The sequence below is a fragment of the Emydura macquarii genome, unplaced genomic scaffold (assembly GCF_026122565.2).
Source record: "Emydura macquarii macquarii isolate MOO-44397 ecotype Brisbane River unplaced genomic scaffold, CSIRO-AGI_Emac_v2 contig_554, whole genome shotgun sequence".
NCBI lineage: Eukaryota > Metazoa > Chordata > Testudines > Chelidae > Emydura > Emydura macquarii.
In genome coordinates this window covers 12508832-12531128 of record NW_027130691.1, presented here as the reverse complement: position 1 = coordinate 12531128, position 22297 = coordinate 12508832, and the positions used below count along the sequence as shown (strand labels likewise).

Below are 22297 nucleotides of genomic sequence, written 5' to 3'. Positions count from 1 at the left end.
AAATTCTTTTAGGTCAGGAAAACTGTTTTCTACCCAGCTCTAATCATTTAATTGAATTCTTTATGGAAAAAAGACAGATGGAAAGGAAAAGACAAATATTTCCTTTTTTTTAGGAGAAAAAAGGATTAAAAAGTCTCCAAAATGTAAACAAAAGAATAAAAATGAGAGCTTTCTTGATAAATATCTGAAACCTGAAGCTACTGTGATTCTCATTTGGCCAATGGAAGTTAAACATAGTCTTTCTCTTGCCGCTAGATCTCTCCTTTGATAATGATCACTTATATATCAGTATGTCTACTAACAGAAGAGCTCTCTCTTCTAAATCCATTCCCATACCTGTTACTTCATTGAAAACTCTCTTGACTGACCGTGCAAGGGCTTGAACCTTACTTTGATAAATCTGAATCTGAACTAGTTGCTTAAGGTGACATCCTGGGACCATTGAAGTCAATGCCAAAATTCCCACTGATTTCAACAGGGTCAGGATTTCACCCTTTGTCTGTTAAGAACTCAGAGGCAGCAGATGGGATTGATTGGGTGAAAAAATAGATTAGGGAATTGGAGACAATTTAGTAATAAGATCTTTCCCAGTGCCTTTATTAAGTACAATGTCTTTCTCCATCAAAAGATAGAGATTTTTTATAATCTTCCAAGCTAATAATGTTAGGATCCTGAGATATCCAGAAGGGAGAAAATACTTTTTAAAAATTAATTTCCACTTTTTAAAATAATTCTTTATATGAGTTGGATCCTCTCCTCTAGATCCCCATGTATTTAGATATCCTCCTACATTTCCTAGGAGACAACTCGCTTTTCATCTGCCACAAGTTTTGCTGAAATAGGTTATGCCTCTGGCTGTATTGCTAGAGTCCATACATTATGATGATGGAAAAGCATAGTTAAATCCTTTCTCAATTTTTAGGGAATTTTTGTCTGAAACTCTTGAGGGAAATTTCATCTTTGGTTACTGACTCAGTATTGCTCCCAGTTCATTGTGGTGGATGTTTTGGTTTTTTCCCCTGTACATCTCTTAGGGTATGTCTACACGACGATTAGACACCCACAGCTTGCCCGTGCCAGCTGACTCGGGTTTGTGGGGCTGGGGCTGTTTGACTGCAGTGTGGAGTTCCTGTCTCGGGCTGGAGTCTGGGCTGTAGGACCCTGTGAGGTGGGAGGGTCCCAGAGCTCTGGCTGCAACCCGAGACTGAAGAGCTACACCGCAATGGTACATGCTAACGGGGCTCACAGTAGCAGGGCTTATGTTAGGACGCTAAAAATAGCTGCATGGGCGTTGCAATGCTAGCTTAAGCACAAGCCCACCTTATTTCCTGGGTCCACACTCCAGTGGATAGCCAGAGCCTCAGCCAGCGCTGAACATCCACACAGCTATTTTTAGCTCTCCAGCGTGAGCCGTACTAACACGAGTCTGGTTACCAGGGCTGGTAGGCTTGCTCCCAGCTGCTGTGTAGACATCCCCTTGCATTTCTACGCCAAGAAGTCCTGTGTCGATTGCTTTTTGCAAATTGACGTGGGGTATGATTGATCTCGCGTGCATCTCACGTCCTGGAATGCTGTGTGGCCTTTTAAAGTGAGGCGGGATGCTGATTACTTGGCAGATATTTAGAGTGATTGAGAACAGGTTGTTCTCACATTGTACGTAGCTGTCATGATTCCTCTGTCAGTTAATCTGGGAGGAGGTTTGGCTTAGATAAAGGACTTGAGAGTCTTAACATTTTAAAGATTTTGATGGTACTTGTCATGAAGGAAATCCTGAGATTGCTTAGTTCTAGCTGGCAGCTCATACTCCTGCTCCTAGGGTTTCCTCAAAAATTGTGGAGGGCAAATATTTCTCTTTTTTTCACAAAATGCTACTATTAATTTAGTGGTGATTAAACCTGCAATTGCTCACTGGTTCAGATGCAGTTAAGTTAGACCTTTTGATACTTACTCATACAATCCAAACATCTTGAGCCTGCAAAATTGGGCCTTACATTTTGTAACAACAGGCTGCCCCCTCAGATTTGTTCCCTCCTTCCCTGATTTGTATTACACACGGAACATGCTTGCTTGTGGCATTGTTGCTCTTAAAGTCCCATTCTACAGTTTGTTGCAGGTGGATGGACCTCTGCATCCACACAGAGCCCCACTGACTTCCATGGTGCTCCATGCAGGTACAGAGATTTGCCAATGCAAATCCCCTTTGAAATCACGAGGCATTATATGAGCAATCAGGGCTAGTACAGGCAATGCAATGTCATTTTAGGTGCTCCAGTTCCAGTGTCAGATGGAAACTGGATGTGCAGAATAAAACAAAAATGAAAAAAAATAGTGAAACGGAAGTTTGGTCAAATGTTTTCAAACCTCAATAAAGGTTTAGTTTGAGATAAAGCTTTGAAAACCTTGGATAAAGGTTCAGGTTGCTTCTTATTTTATCACATGCTAATATCCTGATAAGTAGGACAATTGATGTTTCCCAGAAAGGCTTCCTGGGCAGTCTGTTTTATGGTTTTGCCATTTCAGATGTGAGATGCCCCTAAAGCAAAGATTAACATGCAGATCGTTATTTCGATGCACTACTCAAACATCATGTCGTTTTCCATTCGTGTTTGTTAGAAAACACTGCCTAAGCCCCATCTCACTGGAAGAAAATGTATAACACAAAATCCTGTTTCAGAGGACTTTAAATGAATTAAACCATGCACTAGACCAGTGTTTCTCAATTAAATTTCCCCACAGAACCCTTTAGGCTCCGCAGGGAAATTACATTCATACTCGATACCCTCCGTCGAAAAATCCGGGACATCTTCCCTTTTTCGGCGGCGCAGAGAACAGCTGCTCTCGGCGGCGTGATGTCACTTTCTCGCGGAACCCTAACAGTGTTCCCACGGAACCCCAATTGAGAGAAACTGCACTAGACCATACTGATTCCTTGTGGTTTTTCTTTCTGCAGCAAGGTATAGAACAGTAAGGAAAGCACCTAATGCATTGAGCTTTATCTCTGGGCCCTCTTCTCCTCACCTGCCCTGTCTTTTGATGGACTGCTCTGTGTTTGACTTCATTATCAGCAGCCACTTACATTGGAGTCATTAGTCAGCTGCACCCAGCCAAGCACGGCCTCGCCTTTCATTTTATCTGCCTACAGCAGCAGTGGTGTATTACAGCATTGCATATGTTCTCACTGATTGCTTAATATGCCATAGCTTGGTACCACTGGAGTGCTGTCAGGAGCACACACAGTCAGCACACTCCAGCAAGCGTGTTGTGACACCCTGATATATAAAAATGAACTTCCCAAATGCCATGGGAGCGTGTCCTTATTTGTGTTTCCAGAGTGAGAGATAGCCTGGCTTAGACAGGTATTGGGCCTGATTCTGATCTTGTTTACACTGGTGGATTCTACTGACTGTAGTGGAGCTACTCTGGTTTTACACCAGTATCGCTGAAATCAGAGTATGGCTCATCTGTAAAGTCCTTTGGGAAAGAAAATGCTGTGCCGTACTAATAAACGGTCCATTGACAGACATCTTTTTGGCTGCCAGTTTACAGAAGCATAGAACAGAGCCCTTCCTGGTTTATTCTTTAAGTTTCTGACCTCTGGTTACTATTATTAGAAAAAATATACTTCCTTGTGTCCTCAGGAATCCACTCCTCATTCCAGTTTCCCCAGTTTATGAAGCCAACTGCTCTGTTTTTGTTGCCTCTCTCCAATGGACTTTTCAAACCTTGCTATTGTTGAGCGTGCCAGCTCCTGCAGCTCCAGAACACAGAAACTGTCTTTGAGTTCATATCTCATAGCCTATGTGACTGTTTATTACAAAGGACCTGATTTGTAGGAAAAATAAATGCTTACACAGGTGCCGTGCAGTTTCCCCACTGATCCATCACGCCGGAGTCAAGTGCTGCTTATGCACCTAAATCAAAAGGAAAAATTGGAGATTCAGCCAGGCAGTGGAAAACTCTGATATTTTGGGTGTGATGCATTGTTTGAACTGCACTCTTTTTTCAGTCAGATGTAATGGGAATAGGGCTGGGTTTGTTTGTTTTTTGTGTGTGTGTCCTGTGATATTGTATTTCAAATGCAGCTTGATTGCAAATCTTAAGGGAGAAAATAATCTGTTATTTCAAGCAGTATTTATATATCAATCTAATGCTCTTCATTTTCTCCTTCACTTGATCCATTTTGTTCTCAAAAAATCTACCAAGTAGTATCCTCCAATTTGTTTAGGAAAGAGGGATGGGAGGGGGAATTACTCATTATTCCCAAACACTGTCCTGAAGGAGCAATGGACCAGATGTTCTCTTCTTTTTCAGACCCAGGTTCACAGAGACATGAGGTCAAAACAAGTCCAGCTCCTTTGTCCTTGCTGAGCTCTGGCTTTGGCATTGATATTCCCTGTTACACAGAGAGGATTTCAAGCTGTGTTCGCTGAAGAATATCTTAAAGTAATTTACACAAATTGACTGCACAGCATCCTTCCCCAGCACAATAGTACTGATTCCTCAGACAGCATTTTAAAGCTTGAGCTGTGCCAAAACAAAAAGCCATCATGCTGTATGTTTCTAACCTTAGCGTTTTGCCATTGCTGTTAATAATACTTTGTGCTTATGTTACCTTCTGTTGGATCTTCTCGAAGCATTTTGCAAAGGCTGTCTCTCAGTATCCCTTGGATGTAGGCAGGCAATAATTGTACACACAACCTGGAATTTTTTGTGGTGCTTTCTATCCGAAGCGCTCATAGTGCTTTACCAAGAAGGTGAGGCAGTGGGTAACATTTTCAGAAGTGCCTCAGCAGCTTAGGAACTCATGATCCATTTTTAAAAGCGACTGAGGAGCTTAAGTCCCATTGACTGACTTGCAATAAGACGCAGGATCCACTTTTCAAAATGGGGCATGGGCTTCTGAGCTACTGAGGCACTTTTGAAAATGTCACCCAGGGTTATTATCCTCCCTTCACAGATAGGGAAACAGAAGCATAGGGAGGAGAAATGACTTGAGAGCAGATCAAAAGCAGATGAGTGACGGAACGGAGAATAGAAGCCAGGTTCTCCTGACTCTCAGTCCTGTTGCAGACCCCACCAGCCTGTGCGGTAGCATTCCAGCTAGTTATCACTTGTCTGAACCAAAGCGTGGGGAGATGAGGAGCCTGATATTTGGAAGGGCTGAACCCCCAAAACTCCAGCTGAAAATAATGGAAGCTGCAGATGCTCAGCACCTCTGAAAATCAAACCCTGAGTGACTTGGCTAAGGTCTTGCAATGAGTTAGGACAGAGCTGAGAACAGAGCCCAGGATTCCTGATGTCCAGCTGCCTGCTCTGTAGACCACAGTCATGTACAAGAATCATTTCATGTACCATTTCCGAAGCTACTGTCATACATAAAGGCAGATATTTGGTGCCTGTGGGCTCCATATTGCCAGATGGAAATGGAGAGGGGAATAGATGGATGGGAATTTTTGTTTTACCTTCCTGCACAAGGTGCTGCATTGCACTGCATTGCATCTACTGCTGTCTCTCTATTACTTCTATTTTGTGCCTATGGTTTGTATTTTTAATATTTTGCTGGGGCTCCTGGGATGTGTGTGAGAGTTTATTTTAAATCAAAATAAATAAAACTGTACTAGAGAGAGAGAGAGAAAGAGAGAACAAACAGAAGTACGTCTCTGTTGCCCATAGAGAGAAAGATGAGCATGCAGCCACATCCAGAAAATGTATACCTCGCCTTATTTAATTAAAGAGTCAGTGCTTTATTGTACAGCATCAACAGCTGCAAAATCCATTTTCCTGCGAGAGAGGATCCAGCACCTGGGAGAAGTCTGAGTGCCTGAAGATATTGTTCCTCATTAGGGAGGAAAAAGAAATGAGTCCCAAAGGGGAAGCATTTTATTGCTGGAAGAAGCTGCTTCCTGTTAATCTTTTTGGGGAATGCAAAAAGAAATCACGCTAATTCCAAACTAAAGGCTCACTCTTGCAAGGTGCTGAACACTCTGGCCCTGATCCAAAAAAGCATTTAAGCATGTGACTAGTTGATTTTTCTGCTCATTGTCATTAGAGCTTGGTAAACAACTAATGGTTTGCTCAGATACTTGCTATTGAATTTGCTTCAGCTTTATTCACATCCCCTTTTATTCCAGTTTGTAGATCAAGTTCACTCCTCTGCTGTTGGCCAGCAAAAGAACTATAAATTATGTAAGTCACACTTATCACCTCGCAATGGAACATGTTCGATGCATGTGCTTTGCACAGACTGTCTGTAAAGGGACAATCTCACCCTCCGTGAATATTCTGGAGAACAGGTTTGCCACCAAGAGTGTCTGCAAAAACAAGTGACTGTGAAAGGATATTAGTGGACAGCACCTTTTGAACTTGTAAACATGACTCAACTCACCTGGCACCTGATTTAGAGAGTTACTCTCATCCAGTCAGGGAACAAAAACTATACCAGTTTGCTGGAGATGTGCAATCAAAACTAACAGATGCTGCTCAAATTTCAGCTATTGAATACCCCTTACATAGCTTCCAGCGAATGATCATCAAGCCACAGGAAATATTTGGCAAATCATTAATAAATCTGAGAAAACTGCAAGCCATTCACAGACATTTAAGGCACAGAAAGAAACTGAATTATCCAAATAGTCAACGTGAATTATTTGCTTGGTTTTAATAATCATGAGGAGTAATGATCTGAGGTAAATTTTTTTAAAGTGCCTAAAAGACTAAGAGAGTTTTGCTGTTGTTAAGCTATGTGTCAGCTCCCTGACATACCTGCGTGTCTGCTTAGCCAGCAAACTCTTCAGGACTCTGTCAATCCAAACTTTGCCCTGCAGGTAACAATCAGTGAACCCCAATTCCTGACTAAAATGACACATGGGGAGCAAATAAAGGCACAAGCCCAGTGCCATTTGCACAGTCCTTTTTTGGACCCTAACCATCCTTCTGTCATTGATTTGGTTCTGGTAATCAAATGTTCTTACACTCTGGAAGGCAATCTGGTTTGTATGGCTTCTCTCTCATTCTTAAGATTCTTTTTCCCCTCTCTGGGAGAGAATCATGAACTAAATGTCTGTTGACAGCAAAATTCTGATCACTAGTTAATCACCTTACATGGACTATTCTGATTTTATTCTAGTGGAATGCACACCCGGTGCAGGAACATAGTTTCAGAGTAGGTGTACTCAGACAGTGAAGGGATTTGTTTTTTTTCCTTGTAGGAGAGAAGTAGATTAGCAATTTATATAAATTATAAGAGTAGCAACAGCCTCAATACAGAGCATTTCCTTAGAAATCAATGACATGAGAGATTAATGGGCTGGGGCAAAGTTTCAGGCCATCAGCTCTCCCAGCCAGTCATTAATATAAAGGATGTTCCCTGTGCACACACTTTACTGCTGGAAATGTAGAATCTAAGGACTAGTCTACACTTAAAACTTACAGCGGCACAGTTGTATTGGTACATGCGCTATTCTGGCAATACCTATGTCGCTCAGGGAGGTGGGGGTTTTTTCATACCCCTGAGCAACAAAAGTTTTGCCAGATAAGTGCAAGTGTAGCCAAGGCCTAAAACAAATCCCATCATACTTCCCCAACCCAGTTTCCTCTTGCTAATGCTTCTCTTCGGTATGCTGTAACCTTCTAGCTAAATTCAGAGAGGGAAACCTAATACAACAATTTCATACATTTACATAGCTTCTGCTACCTGCAAGGAGGTGGCGTTTTTTCATAAGCAGAGTGCGTGAGAGCACGGGCAAATACGCACACGCTCTGTCTTTGAGACAGAATGTAGCAACTGTTTAAAAACACACATTACCGCTGTGTTAGAACAGGAAGTGCAGAAGACAATGATCCTGTGTATCATTAAACCTGTAGCAAGTATTTAGGAAAGCGCATTGTGTTTACTCAGACTGGAATTTGGCCAGGACAAATATTCCTATTATTGTAAAATTGTCTTGGGATTTTTAATTGCTTTGGAGATCAGGAGCTTAGATGGATATCAGAGGAGCCAAAATAGGCCAGATCCTCAGCGGGTGTAAATCAGTGAGACTTCACCAAAATCAATAGAACTGTGTCTTTTGATTCCAGTTGAGAAACTGGCCCAAGACCTTCAACAGCACAGAGCCCAGTGGCGTTTGCTCAGTGCTTGTGTAGGAGCAAGAGTGTCACCCTGGAGTTACCCACAGCACATCCTGCAGCACTCAGGGTTTTCTTGGAGGTTACCCCTCCAAATGCCAATAAGACCTGACCTGCTTAGCTCATGGATCTTGATGGGCAAGCTCATCTAGGGTGACTAGGGATTTGAGTTGTCTCTTTTTTTTGGAGACTCAGCTGGAGATACTTTAAAGGGTACCGAGTTGCAGAAGGAGCTGAGCACCCACCCTTTGAAAATCAAACCTAGTCGGTGTCTCAGGTTGGTCACATAAACATTGAGGAACTCCAAATCACTAGTCACTATTGAAAGTCTTGGCTGGTGATCCCCTGGCTGGAGATGGTTCAGACAAGAGCTTTCTGCACGCAGTAAAAATTGCATTTTTCTTTTAGAATTGTCACCTTTTTCTAATCATTTCTCCCCCTCAAACCAAATTCATTTCTGGAAGCAAAATGCTCATAGTGGTTTTTATATTTCTTCTTTAACCTAGTTCAGCTTGGTACCTGAAGAGTTTATTGGGTTATGTTTGGGGAGGAAGGCAGGGAGAGATCCAGGAGCTAATCAAGCCATTTCAGTGTCTGTGTCAGAAAACAGCACTGATCAAATGTGTTTCTATCAACAGCTGCCTTTTTCAATTATGCAGAGAAACATCAGGGGAATGGTGTGCAGTGCAGTATAGCCCAGTAACGATCTGAGAGGCTGAAATGACCAGCAAACAGAGAAAGAGACAGACAGCTGAAACTGTACCAGTAATGTGAGTGTTACAATAGAGTCCATTATAGATAAGTAATAGCAATGCCTCAGCAAATGAACCTTTTCAAGGGCACCAAATAGTTCCTTCCAGAGGTTAGGCCATCTTCTTGAATGTTAGATACATTTCAAGCCCAGCAGAGAAGGATTGTTATATCTATCAATATATTTGGCCATTTGTTTAAGGCTTTTTAACCTCCCGGCATATAGGCAACCAACTCCTGATGACAAAAGGCAGCTACTGTGATGCTACTATCACTGCAGCCACCTGCTGCTACCCAAGGGATTCATCAATACCTGGATGAGAAATGTTTTGATGTTGCCACCTTGGGCATTATTTTACCTGCTTATGAAACCAGCCGATTAATATGTTACTCAGATGCCACCTGCTTCTATTTTGTGGCTTTGTACGCTCACTGGAAAAGCTTCTGGGTTACGTGGTAAGAGTGAGTGGATATTTTAGCAACAAGTCATTAAAGAAGGGGAGGGGGGTGCTGGATTTTCACAGTAGATAAAATACGTTGCAGGTCTCTTTTCATCTTCTTGCTTTCGAGAGACACTGTGTATGGATTGTTTCTAAAACCAAGACCACAGATGGAATTTTCTCCACGCTAGTGAAGAATTAGTATTAGCAAATGCTGGGCCTGATCCAAAGCCCATTAAGTCAGTAGGATTCTTTCCATTGACTTCAGTGAGCTTTAGATCGGGCCCTTGGGAACAATGCTGCACCTCTTGAATGGCCAAACTCTCATTAATGTTAATGGGAGTAAGAACATGACCAATTATTCTAATCATTTATCCTCATTCCACCCTAAAACTTCTGTGCTTTTACAGCCCTTGCTTTTCCAGATGAAGGCCCTGAACCTGCAATGTGATTGACGTAGAGCCTTGCTGAAATCAGTGGGACTCTGCATAGGTGCATGGGTCCGTCCCAGTGGATCATATTGTAGGATGAGGGCCCATCGTGTGGCCCCAGTAGTCACACAGCAAGCGCTGGACATGCAAATAAACATGGTGCTAGCTGATTTTGTTGCATTGTACTTTTGAATTTATGTAAGTTTATTTTGGAACTTTGAGCAATAATAAAGTCATTACAGGGTGCAACAGACTTAGCAGGGGACTTGGCACTCCAGTTCATCAGATCTCCACATCATTAGTAGTATTTTTTAAAATATGAGGAGACGGGAGATGCTTGTTGCATGTCAGTGAAATATCACTTCAGTTGTTAAAAAAAATGCTATTAAAAATCAAAAGCGGTATTAAAATTTCATTAGTGCCAGTTTGGGGTCAAGGTCTAATGAAGGAGCAAATTGGATCTTCTCACACGTAAAAGGGTAATAGCTTTTTACTGTTATTTTTGGACTGTTGATGGGTTTGTCGTCAATGTGTGTGTTTGTTTGTGTTCGAGGCCAGGAAGTTGCCAGACCTTTTTGCCCAGTCAGACAGCTGCTAATGCACCTGGCAATTCTCCTCTTTGCGTGTGCAACATTATGGAAGGGGAGGACTGTGTTATTATGCAGCATCACAGTGGAGAATTTTACTCAAAATATCCTTCCTGCAAAGATGCCCCCAATAACTCTAGGCAATTTCCACCTTCTCATCCAAGGTCAAGTGTAGTTACTGCAGCAGAAATGTATGGGAAGTATTGTAAAATATAACTAGCCAATGTTGCCTGTTCTGCCATTTGCTGGTGCGGTTTTCATGTTTTTACCATAAATTAAAAGCTGTGGGGGTTTTGTTTTAAATAAGTGAGATGCTATGAAATCTACAAGTTGTACCAAACTCTGTCGACTCCTTATATTCTGGTGCAGCTGGGTTATATTTTTCTCTGAGGAAAAAAACATGAGGAGGGAGAGATGGCTAATGCCAGAATTTTATTTTCAGTGTTGATGTGAACTCTTTGTGACAGGGAAGTAAGGAGAAGTTCTGCTGCGCGCTAAGTAGCACATCATTTTTATGGCAGTTTCTGAACGCTTTGATTTCTTTGGAACACCTCTTTAAGAGGAGAATTAAGTTACTTTATATTAAAGGTTTCAGACCTGGCTTCAGGGTTGCTTGTAAACTTTTGATCTTTTGAAAGCACAGCACTGGGATTGTTTTCCCTTTTCCTGCCGAGTTTTCCTCTTCTAAAAATTCACCGGAGGGAAGTGATGTATTTTTTTTCCGACAGAACGACTTTCCGAGGGGTGAAATTGACTCCCATGCAGAGTGCCTGCAAAAAGTCTACATGTCCCTTAGCACCTTGATCCATCAAAAGCTCTTCAGCATCTGCACTACTTGAAGGGACTTGCCCTGCATGAGCAGGGGCTACTCATGTGCGTCAAGTCAAGAGCATTGCTGGACTGGGGCCTTAATCCTCTCCTCCAAAAGGGTTTAACGTGGCGCATAGGCTTTCTGCTGGCCCTCTGCACAGGTGTGAACTTCACCCTGAAAGAATTTGGGGGATCTGTGCTGTAGCTTGTTTGTTTCATATCAGAGCTCACTATAATCAGGTTCCATTATATCCTGTTTAAACATTTCCGTTTTTCTCCTCTTTCTGCACAGGACACCAGCAATGATTGGATGTTCATTTGTGGTGGACCGAGAGTACTTCGGGGAGATTGGCCTACTTGACCCTGGCATGGAGGTCTATGGGGGAGAAAATATTGAACTGGGCATGCGGGTGAGTGGCAAATGAGAAATGTAATGCTATACCCATGTACAGAGCACAAGAGGAACACTTGGCCCTACAGAACTGTCCTCTGTCTTTCAATTTACTACACAGAGGTGCCTGGTATTGCAGAAGAATCAAAACAATAAAAATATCAAATGCAAACACAATAAGTGATTGATCGTGGTCCTGCTAACACTGTGGAAATTAACAGAATTCGGAAGTATGGTTTACTCTGTGACTGTGGTTCAACTCACTGAGCCGGATTCTCTGCTGTAATAAATCAGTGTCATGGCATTGACTTCAATGGACCTCTGACAGGGTGGATTGATTTAAATCAAAATGATTTAAAAATCACCAGTGTTAATCATGATTTAAATCAGCAAGCAGGAAACCTTGATTTAAATAATCAATTTTCATCTGGTTTTGCCTTTGTGGTTTTTGGTTATTTTCCTAAAGAAATACTAATTCTCATTGGTTGGTAACCATTAAAACATGGCGATTGGCAACTAAGAGTAGCCTTTAAACTAAATTTGGCATGTCTTTTTGCTAACCAGGGGGATACAGTATGTCTATACTCATTTATTTTAGCTATGGATAGCTTAACTTACATTTATTAAAATTCTTAATTTTTACATTTTTATTAACATTAGAATAATGTTGAATGATGCACTTCTTATTTACTGGATGATACTTGTTTTTGCTTGTGGTTCCAGCTCTACATGGATGGAAATTAAAATTCAATTAAAAAGGCACATATTTTAGAATATTAGTTATATAAAACTACCTTAAAAGCGCTAGATACGTAAGACAAAAATTATCAAAATGTTATCAAAACATCTTTTGCATTTAAAACGAACTGATTTATTAAACAAAGGAAGTATTGTCTGTGGTTAGTGAATTGAACCGATTGTTTCTGATCACCAACGCTTTCAAGATTTTAGAGCTAGTAGATCTCATCTCTCACACCTAGTGTTTGTTCATAAAGTGGAAGAGGAAAACAAGCTTTCCTGCTTTTTCATCTCCCAGTTGGTTTCTTAATGTTGAAAGAAGTAATCAAATTGACCTAGCTGAATTAGCTGAAATGAAGGAAATACTCTTTCTGCACCATCAGAAGAGGCTACTGCTGTAAAAAAGCTGGTTTTAACTTCAGCAACTCTGGTTCCAGGTGCTTGGTCCGTGACTTCCACCAGTTCAGTGGTTTGAGTTTTAAAGAAACCTGGCAGAAAACATGTACTGCTTAATAACGTATTAATTAATTTAAACTATTTTAATATGTTATAATCAGTTTAGGCCTTCACATGGATTGCCATCATTTCAAATTCAATTTTAAATAAGTTTATATTAAAAACTCCTAAATTGTGCCTAGACATTGTAGCATATATATTTACATAGACGTGTGCACACACAAAATACCCCCAATTATCCAAATAGCAAGGGGGACAGAGATTTCATTCAGATAAATGAAAGGGCAGGACTCAGTTAGCAGCAGGATGGCCAGGGGCTCATCTTCCTCCTCCTCATAGTCCTGGCTGGGAGTCACTGTTCTGCCCCGCCAGGATCTCAGCCTCCCCCACCCTGTTTCTGCACCTTGCACCTGCGGAGATCGCGTGTCCTGCCCTGCTCACGCCCTCCCGTGACAGCGGGGCTACAGGGGGCTCCCTGTGCTGCCACAGGAACCGTTCAGCAGCGGGGTGGCTTCCACGCGCAGCTGGAGACTCATCTTCCTCCTCTTAGTCTTGGTCTCTGCTCTGTTATCTGAACCTTGACATTATTCAGATCCCTTCCTTGTCCCCAGCATGAGATAAATGCCCTCCGCAGCATGTATCTCTGTTGGGGGACAAGGAAAAGGGTTCAGATACTAGGGTTTTGGATACATGGGAATATACTGTATGTAGTATAGAGGATTGCATGCCAATTCATAGACATTAAAGCCAGACCACTGTGATCATCTAGCCTGACCTCCTGTATCACACAGGCCATAGGACGTCCCCACAATAATTACTAGAGCACATCTTTTAGAAACACAGCCTGTCTTGACTGAAAAACTGCCGGTGATGGAGAATCCACCAGATCCTTGGTAAATTGTTCCAATGGTTAATTACCCTCACTGTTAAAAATGTGCCTCTTATTTCCAGTCTGAATTTGTCCAGCTTCAACTTCCAGCCACTAGGTCATGTTATACTTTTCTCTGCTAGATTGAAGAGTCCATCATCAAATATGTTTTTCACCATGTAGGTACTTATTGACTGTAATCAAATCACCTTTTAATCTTCCCTTTGTTAAGATAAATAGATTGAGTGTCTTGTGCCGATCATTATAAAGCATTTTTTTTTCTAATCCTTTAATCATTCTTGTGTCTCTCCTCTGAACACTTTTCAATTTATCAACATCCTTCTTGAATAGCGGATGCTGGAACTGGACACAGTATTCCAGCAGTGGTCATCCCAGTGCCTAATACAGTGGTCAGCTAACCTCTCTACTCCTGCTTGAGATTCCCCTGTTTATGCATCCAAGAATCTTATTAACCCTTTTGGCCACACCTGGAAGCGCACGTTCAACAGATGATCCACCGCAATATCCAAATGTTTTCCAGAGTCACTGCTTCCCAGGATAGCGTACCCTGTCCTGTGGTCTACGTTCTTTGTTCCTAGAAGAATGTATTTACATTTAGCCATGTTAAAATGCCAAGCAATCCAGATCACCCTGTATCGGTGACCTGTCATCTTGATTATATTACTCGTCTGGACTTTATTCTGCTTGCACGTTATAAACGTGATCATGGCAGGATCACTTGTACCTAAGCCATCACTCATTTTTAGTTCTGGGATCCATTCCTCTTTAGCTGTCAAGAGGGTACATGTCTCTTCTAAATTTCCAGTGCCATTTTTTACAAAATAAAGACTTAAGGGGAAATTGTGGCTCATCCCCATTGCCACAAAGGCTCCCGCAGGAGTGAATCCAACATGGTTCCACTTTACAAGGGGGTGTGGTTCCACTGTACAGGATTTAGGGATAGTCCCCTGTTGCACAATGGGGGTGTGATCACCCCTCTGCCTGGCAGAGAACTCATCTCTCCAATATCTCCCTCTCCCCTCCCCACCAGTGCACTGGGGATGAGACTGTAGCATCAGTGCTTTGGGGATTCTCCTGTTCTCTTTCCTGCTCAGCCCTGTGCCAAGGAGCTGCATGATACTACCACAGGGACCACTGCAGCCTCAGAGCTCAATGGCTTGGTTTTCATTTCCCCTCACGCATCTCCCCAGCTCTTAGCCCAGTTACTCAGGATGCCTTCTGGGCTAAGGGGATCTGCCCCATAGTGGTGGTCCTGACTGGGGAGTGTGCCCGCATAAAACAGCACCATAGAAACAGCAAGAAATGCACACAAGAGATAAAGAGCTTGAGGTCTTAGATTTACTGCAAAATGTGGACCCAGTAGTTAAGGACAATGTCTATCCGCATTAAGTCAGAGCTCCCTGGCAGGTTTCAACTTCAGTGCATTGTGATCCTTTGCTGTGACATTCAAGGGTGCTGCACACCCACAAATCTCACTGAAGTCCATGAGACCTGTCGGAGGCCAGCCCTTCTGAAAACTAGGCCACTTTAATGTTGCTAGAACACAGTCTCCTCATTATAAAACTGCCTGTTTCATTACTTCCCCTTTTGCTTCATCCCAAGTCTCACACCAGCATATTCACAATGCAAGTAGCATGCTCATTAAAGCATGTATTCTGCTCATGCTGGAACATTAACCCTCCAATTAGTCCAGCCAGCTTGTTTATAAAAAAGAAATGCAAGCCTTCACACCAATGGACTGGGGAAGATGGTTATTCTGATAGGTATGTGTTTGCATACATTCGTGTACATTCATTATTCTAGCACTGGGGCAATGGGTTTATAATGGGACTGTATGACTAGACAACCCATAGTTGGATGAGGTGCTGAAATCAGGGTTGGAGCAGAAATTCATCACTATCACAATTCATTCTATTCGCCTTAAGAGATGTAAGAGAGTCAGGAAATTACCAGGGTTGGGTGAGCTCCCTGGCTTTCCTTTATCATTCAGCAGGTCTTTGAGCTGTTTGAAACTTTTTCCACATGGTTGCTTAAAGAGTAAATTGAATGTCCTGGCAAAACTCTAGAGTAGCTGCTGAATAAGCCTGGTAAGAAATCTGAAAACTGTCGCTTTTCCTTGTATGAGAAGAACTTGCAGTATGTGATTAGAACTCTCGGTAAATAGAGGAAAGGGCTCTAATAGGATTATGAAACAGCACTTGCTGAAGGTTCAGGGATCAAGGCAATAGGGGATCTGATTTTCAGAGATGCTGGTAAAAGGTGCTGTGGAATTCTCGGCATCTCTGAAAATCCATCTCCTGGTATTTGCACTGAAAGGATGGCTAATCCCCCTGTGATGCTGGAAGAGTGCATAGGACTATGACTGCATTAATTCTAAAATGATTAACTCAATGCAGGAAGTTAGTCCATTGTATGGATCTGTTAATCTACTTTTTCAGTCTGGCTCTCTAGTGATAAGTAATGCACAATGTGGATCTGTTATTGTGCAAACCATCAACATGATGCCCTCCAACGTCTCTGTCACAGTTGTTAAGAATATGCACCATGGGAACAAACTGGTGTCTCCTGTCTGCTCAGTCTATACAATTACTTTGAATTTACAAAGGGTCTTTCATTACCAAATCCCAAAGTACCTTACAGATGATTTAACCTCATGATGCCTGAGTGTGCTGAGTTGTGTTATGCCCATTTTACAAATGGGGAAACTGAGGCAAAAAAGCATTGCTGACCTGCCTTTGGTTACACAGCAAGCCATTGCCAGGAAGGGGGGCCTGTTAGTCCTAGTTCCCAGCCTTTGTCTTCAACCGTTGCACTATACTCAGCTGCTGAATGTGCACCATTATAGTTAGATTTGATTTCTTCTCAGAAGCAAACACAGTTGCAGAGAAGGAAGCCTTGTGTAGTGAGAACGCAGAGGATGGAGTCCTTTGTCCAGGGCCTGATTTCCAGAGGTGCTCATGCACATGTAGTTCTCTCGCTGACTTCAGCTGGAGTTGCTGGTTCTCAGTACTTCTGGAAACTCAAAATTGGGTCAAGTTGGAAAAAACCCATGACCTTTCAAAACTCATCATACATTTGAGTTCTTTTTTTATTTGCCCTCTGGTGTTTGAGTTTTTCTACTGCACTTGATGTTTTCAAATTTTTCTCCAGCACCATGAGGGCTGGAAATGTTGCTTCCTTTTTAAACAAATGCAGAGATTCATGCAAAATCACATGGGAGCTGGTGCTTTCAGAAAAACACCAACTATGGAAAGATTTGGCCACACTGGCTCCAGGTTGCCTGGCACAAAGTCTGTGCAGAGGTAGGAAGAGGTGTCAGCTTCCCTTGCTCTGTTCACCTGCACTGGAGTTTGTGTTCAGTTTAGCAGAGACTTCTGGAGCGGGGGCAAGAGAAGGAGCAGAGAAATGGGATGGCAAAGAAGAAGGGGAAAAAACAATGAACAAAGAAAGGAGGAGAGAGTAAAAATACAAGACTGAGGGAGAAGGGGAAGGAGACGTTCTGTTAAAAACAATGCCCATGCATTTTTTTTTTTAAATCCTTTAAACATCTTTGCAAACTAACGGTGTGTTCACGCTAAAAGCAAAGGGATTATGCTTGGAGTGCTCCAGCTAGATTATATTACATTTAATGAACCTTAATTTAAATTATTTTAATAAAGTGAAATTGGAAAAGCCAGCGCAACTAATGAGCCTGATTTGGTTAGGATATTGTTTGGTAATCCAACTAATCCTCCTTAAATATATCATTTATTACAAATATTATCTTCTCGGGTATTTCACTAATGGGTTTTCCCTATTCAATATTCAGTAAGCGGGGACAATTAAAGAGTTAACATAAACGATTTTCCATTTTGAGTTACTGGTGTATAATGTGTAGTGCTCCTGGCCATCTGATTGAGGTTATGCAAATTTCACACCTGCCCTAGATTTATGAAAGCCTGGAATTAACCAATACCCACTCTAGAACCTTTGTGAAAAATCCCTGTGTTTTTCCCAGGGGAGGGCTGGAGCTGGGAGGGTCTATTGAGTCTGCAGGGAAGCCACTATATGTTTGCAGTGTTGGAAATTGCAGATTGGCGTGATTCTTTGAAATGCAATAGTGGGGAAATTTGTGTAGCTCAGCTCCATAATCTCCTCTCCTGCAGCCTATTTTTAGGCATACAATGTTTAACCTGAAGCTAATTAATTTAAAGCAGAATTCTGTGACTCTGTGTGCTCTTGGGACTGCCACTGAAGTTGATGGGCATGATCCAAGAGCATCTAAAAGCAGAATTTGGCTCTTATATATATATTGGATTGGAGCTGGCTTTTGTGTGGATGGGGAGAGCCTTACCCCAGCTCTGCACTCTCCCACCCTGTGCCCTCAGCACAGTAGCCAGACACAACTGCAATCCCTACACTATTCTCCCTCCTGGCACCCTAAGATTCTAGCCACCCTTAAGTGAATGGGGGAAGGATGAAGAGGAAATGGGGCCATGGCTCCAACTGCCCTCTGCCCCAGCCTGCAGAGCTGGTGGGATGCACGGGGAGGGGAGTGTGAGGTACCCTCAGGGATGGTGAATGGGTCTGTTCCCCCAGAGCAGAGCAATCAGTCCCGTCTCCAGGAGAAACAATCAGTCCCTGCACTCAGCTCAGGTCAATGCTGGTCTTTGCCACCCCAGAACAGTACAATGCCTTTCAGGCATGATCTGGCCTGGAGATCAGTGAGGTGTGAGAAGTGCACAGCCTTTGTTCAAACATGCATTTGGAATAATGAGGAAGAAGATGGGACTTTCTCTTTGGTGTTATGGTCCCAAATTATTAAACTATCCGTGGGATGCCTTAGATGGTTCAGGGAAGAGAAATAGTTCTGACAGACTAATAGATTGACTTGCCAACTCATTAAGGAACTGAGTAGTTTACAAGCCTCATATAAATTCTTTTATTAGTGGGAGCTACAGATACCCTTGATTGTTTAGAAAGGGATCACATAAATTTTAAAAGCCTACTTTATGATTTGACCTAATACAAGGAGTTTATGGTCCATTTTTTTTATAGGCGAACCATTAATCAGCACAGTAAAGATCTCGTCCCTTACTCAGGGGCTCCACTGATCAGGAGGATGAGTTGTTGCTGTTTTTATTTTATACTCATCTATAGCAAGGGAGGCTGGGAGCAGGCTGAGTGTTTATCTTAAAGGATGCTATAGTTTCAAAGAAATTCTCTATTACCACCATTAAAAAAAAACAATTAATGTGTTGCCAAGTTGATAGCTGGAGGCGTATCTTCCTCTCTTTTTAGATTATAGCCTGGATCAATCAAACTTTGTCTCTCTCTTTTTTTCCCCTTTAATGTATATGTAACACTGCGGCATTAATCAAAGAGGGTCCTTTACTAGGAGATGGATTTTAGATGCTGTGGCCAAGATTTAAAAAAATGACTTGCAACTTTCCCAATTTGAGATGTCTGAAGAGGACCCCATGTTTAGAAAGTACTAAGCACCCACCCTCTACAAGGTGTCTCAAAATGAGCCCCCAAAATGGAAGCAACCCAAATAAAAGTAACTATGGCTTTTATACTTGCTTAATCTCCCAGCTGGGAGATGACCATAAGGAAGAGGGCAAGGGAATGAGTTCCTCAGCTTGCACTGGTGAAGGTTATTGATGAGACAGAAAGAAGAATGCACCGTAATTTAGGGGAACTGAGAAGCCAAGATCTCTGCTGTGCCTACTGGGAACTGCATGCCCTTAAGCAGGGCTCTAGGGTGGGGGGCTGGGGCAGTAAGAGGATGCCCACTTCTACCTGGGAGGCAATATGCTTGCCTCTGCTCATTGGTCCTGCCCTGTGAGCCAGTTCACAGTGGGGGCTGGGCATCAATGACATGAAAACAGAATAATTGATGTCGCGCTATGACAAGTGTGCTCTTTTAAGGAGATCTTGTGAAGCTTCCTGGTATAGGAGGAGAGAAAAGAAACAATTAATTAATTTCCACTTTGCCTTAAGGGCCTGATCCTGCAGACGTGCGCCTGCTGTTACACACACGAGTAATCCCAGTGAACTCATGTGCACTACAGTTAAACATGCGCATTAGTGTTTTTTGGATCAAGGCCTAAATCCTGAGCGATATATTTTCAATGGGAAAGCCACTTCCATCAAAAGATCTCATTGGAATCTTTAGCAGGTGCAGTAAATATGCTTCTTTTCATTCAACTAATATTTCTGGGGAGTACTGGTGAGATGGCCACTACATCTTCAAATGCTGTGGCTGGTTTACATTCTGACCAATAGCAACGGATGGTATATAACTATGGATGATAAAGGGCATAAGATGAGTACTGCAGGGGTGAGAGAATATTTTTATTTCCTCCATGTACCACATTAATCGTTTGCATCCTCAGGGAGTTTCATCAGAAGCATCTGGTGTATGTTGTTACCAGAGTGAGGTTCCTAGATTTGGTATGGGATATGATCTGGTTTGGCAAAATCCCTGAGTTTCTGTGATGATAGTTCTTTGTTTATGTATTATATAAAGCATATAAGGAGTGTCTAATGTCTGACAAAGAGGAAGGCAATAGAACTTAAACGAGTTGCAGAAGTAGGCAAACCCTACCAAATTATCATTCAAACTGGCATGTCCTGTTGTACCATCATGATACATTCATCCTGCAGTGAACAGAACAAGACTGCATTGATGATGCTATTCTTTATGAGTTGGCCAGCAAGGCTTGGTTGTATATTTAGGCTTGGGGGCAGGGTACAAGACACAGATTTATTAGGGTCTCTACCACAGACTACAACGTAGGTATTTAATACATTGCCTCACAAACATCTGCCATGATCTTGTGCAAAGGTCAGTGTTTTTAGCACAGGGCCTAGCATAGTACATACACTGATATATTGACCTATGGTGATTTATTACTTTAAATTCTGAACCTCCCCTGTGACACTAAGTGATGCATCAGCTCCTCAGGCCCTGATCCTGCCTGAGCTGACTTTTTGATTTTAGTGGGGTTCCCGTCCAGCCAGAGATCAGTGCAGGATCAGTGCTCTGTGCAATAAGGCACCGTGAAAAACAAAATAAGATGTTTCTTTCTAATATATTACGGGCCGTGCTGGTAGCACTGGTTATAAGGTTGCCTGACACTTTCCATTAAAAGGCTGTTTCCATTTGCTAGTAGCTTCCCTAAATGTAACTGTTTGGGATGAGATTTTTCCATGCCAGATGTCTGCTTCAGGCTGAAATTTTTGGAAGGCTTCAGCTAGAATAATTCAGCCATGTATCAGAATGAGATTAAGGGAAAATGCATTGTTTTGCCCGTATTAAGAATTGCTAATTGTTTTGCTGAGAAGCTCTAGCTCCTCCATGCTTTGGAGCAGGAACTTGAAATTTTATAATGGGGTGTCCCTGGTGCCAGGGATGTGCCTTTTGCCTTTCCCTTGAAAATCGGCCCAAGTTATGAGCCTCCAAAAACTTCAGTTTGCACGTGCTCAGTAAACACTGGTTAGAGTTTGGCAGCTAAATTCTGTCAAGATTCCATCTGCACTGAGCATGCCCCTGCCTAGCGTTACAGAGGCTGAGCAGGATGTTCCTCCTAATTGCTCTGGGCGTAGGAATCGAGACAGGGAGATGGTCTCTCTCTCCTGTGTTCTCAGTACTTCCCCTCCTGGGGGCCTTGTAGTCTGGTGGAGAAGAAGGGAGAAGCAACCTGAAAGGAAGGAAGGAAAGAGGCCTAGGGGAAGGGGAATACTGGGGATGGGAGATGGGGTCTGGGACAATTTGCCAAGAGGGGGCTGAGGACCAACTGAAAGGTCAGAAATAAAAGGGACTGTGACCAATACAGTATGCTCAGAACCTGGGATAGAACCCAGGAGTCCTGCGTTTCGACACTTCTCTGCCGTCAGCAAATATCTGTGAAACCTTCTGGCCAATGTGTGCCAGATTTCCTTCTAGTGGATGATAACCTACTATTGCGCAAGTGGCTGAGGTCTGTGTTGTGGATCTAAAGGTTCTAACCTGCTGATGAGCAATGTGGGTGCCAATAAGGCACACAGGATGGAATTCCCTGGGCAGGGTTCCGTTTGATTTTTTTTCAAAACCCTAGTTAAATTAGCACAGAAAGGTACATTAAAAGACTGTTAAGCTTGCGAAGTCAAGCATGCAAAAGGAAATGCGAGGATTAACATTGTCCATGCAACCTTAATTTGCCCCCCTTATACATATGCATTATGACACAGCCTTTAATTGCATGGTCACATACATACACAATGAGCCAGATCCACAGCTGGTGTAAATGGGCATAGCTCCATTGACATCAGTGGAGCTACATAGATTTACACCAGCTGAGGATTTTGCCCAATGTGCTGATGAAGCAGCAACATGTTTGCTACATAGAAAGCTGTTGTTAAACAACAGAGACAAACAGCCAAAAGTAGAGAAGATTTCCCTCGCATTTTATTTCATGCTAAATAACTCTGGTCATGACTCTGTAACAAAAGTGCTCTGGAAAACTAATTCAATGAATCATACTCGCTCCATCCCCAAAGGTTTGAATTGTCCAATCCAGCCAAGCAGTATGGACTGCCATGTTTGCAAGCCTCTGTTTTGGAATGTGAAAACCACAACCCTTCAACAAAGTCAACAATTTCTTTCCGGTTATGTAGATTCAACCCTCTCCCTCAGTAGCAATCACTCTTGCATCGTT

The 22297-nt window shown here is 42.4% G+C and overlaps 1 protein-coding gene across 4 annotated transcripts in view; it reads left to right on the top strand.

Moving 5' to 3' along the window:
- The window catches only part of GALNT9 (polypeptide N-acetylgalactosaminyltransferase 9), a 283879-nt gene that overhangs the window by 181064 nt on the left and 80518 nt on the right, over positions 1-22297 (top strand). For all 4 annotated transcript variants that reach the window (XM_067539375.1, XM_067539374.1, XM_067539376.1 and 1 more), the window contains one exon: positions 11435-11552. In XM_067539375.1, the coding sequence (XP_067395476.1) occupies positions 11435-11552 (118 nt within the window). The remainder of the gene's footprint in view (positions 1-11434; positions 11553-22297) is intronic.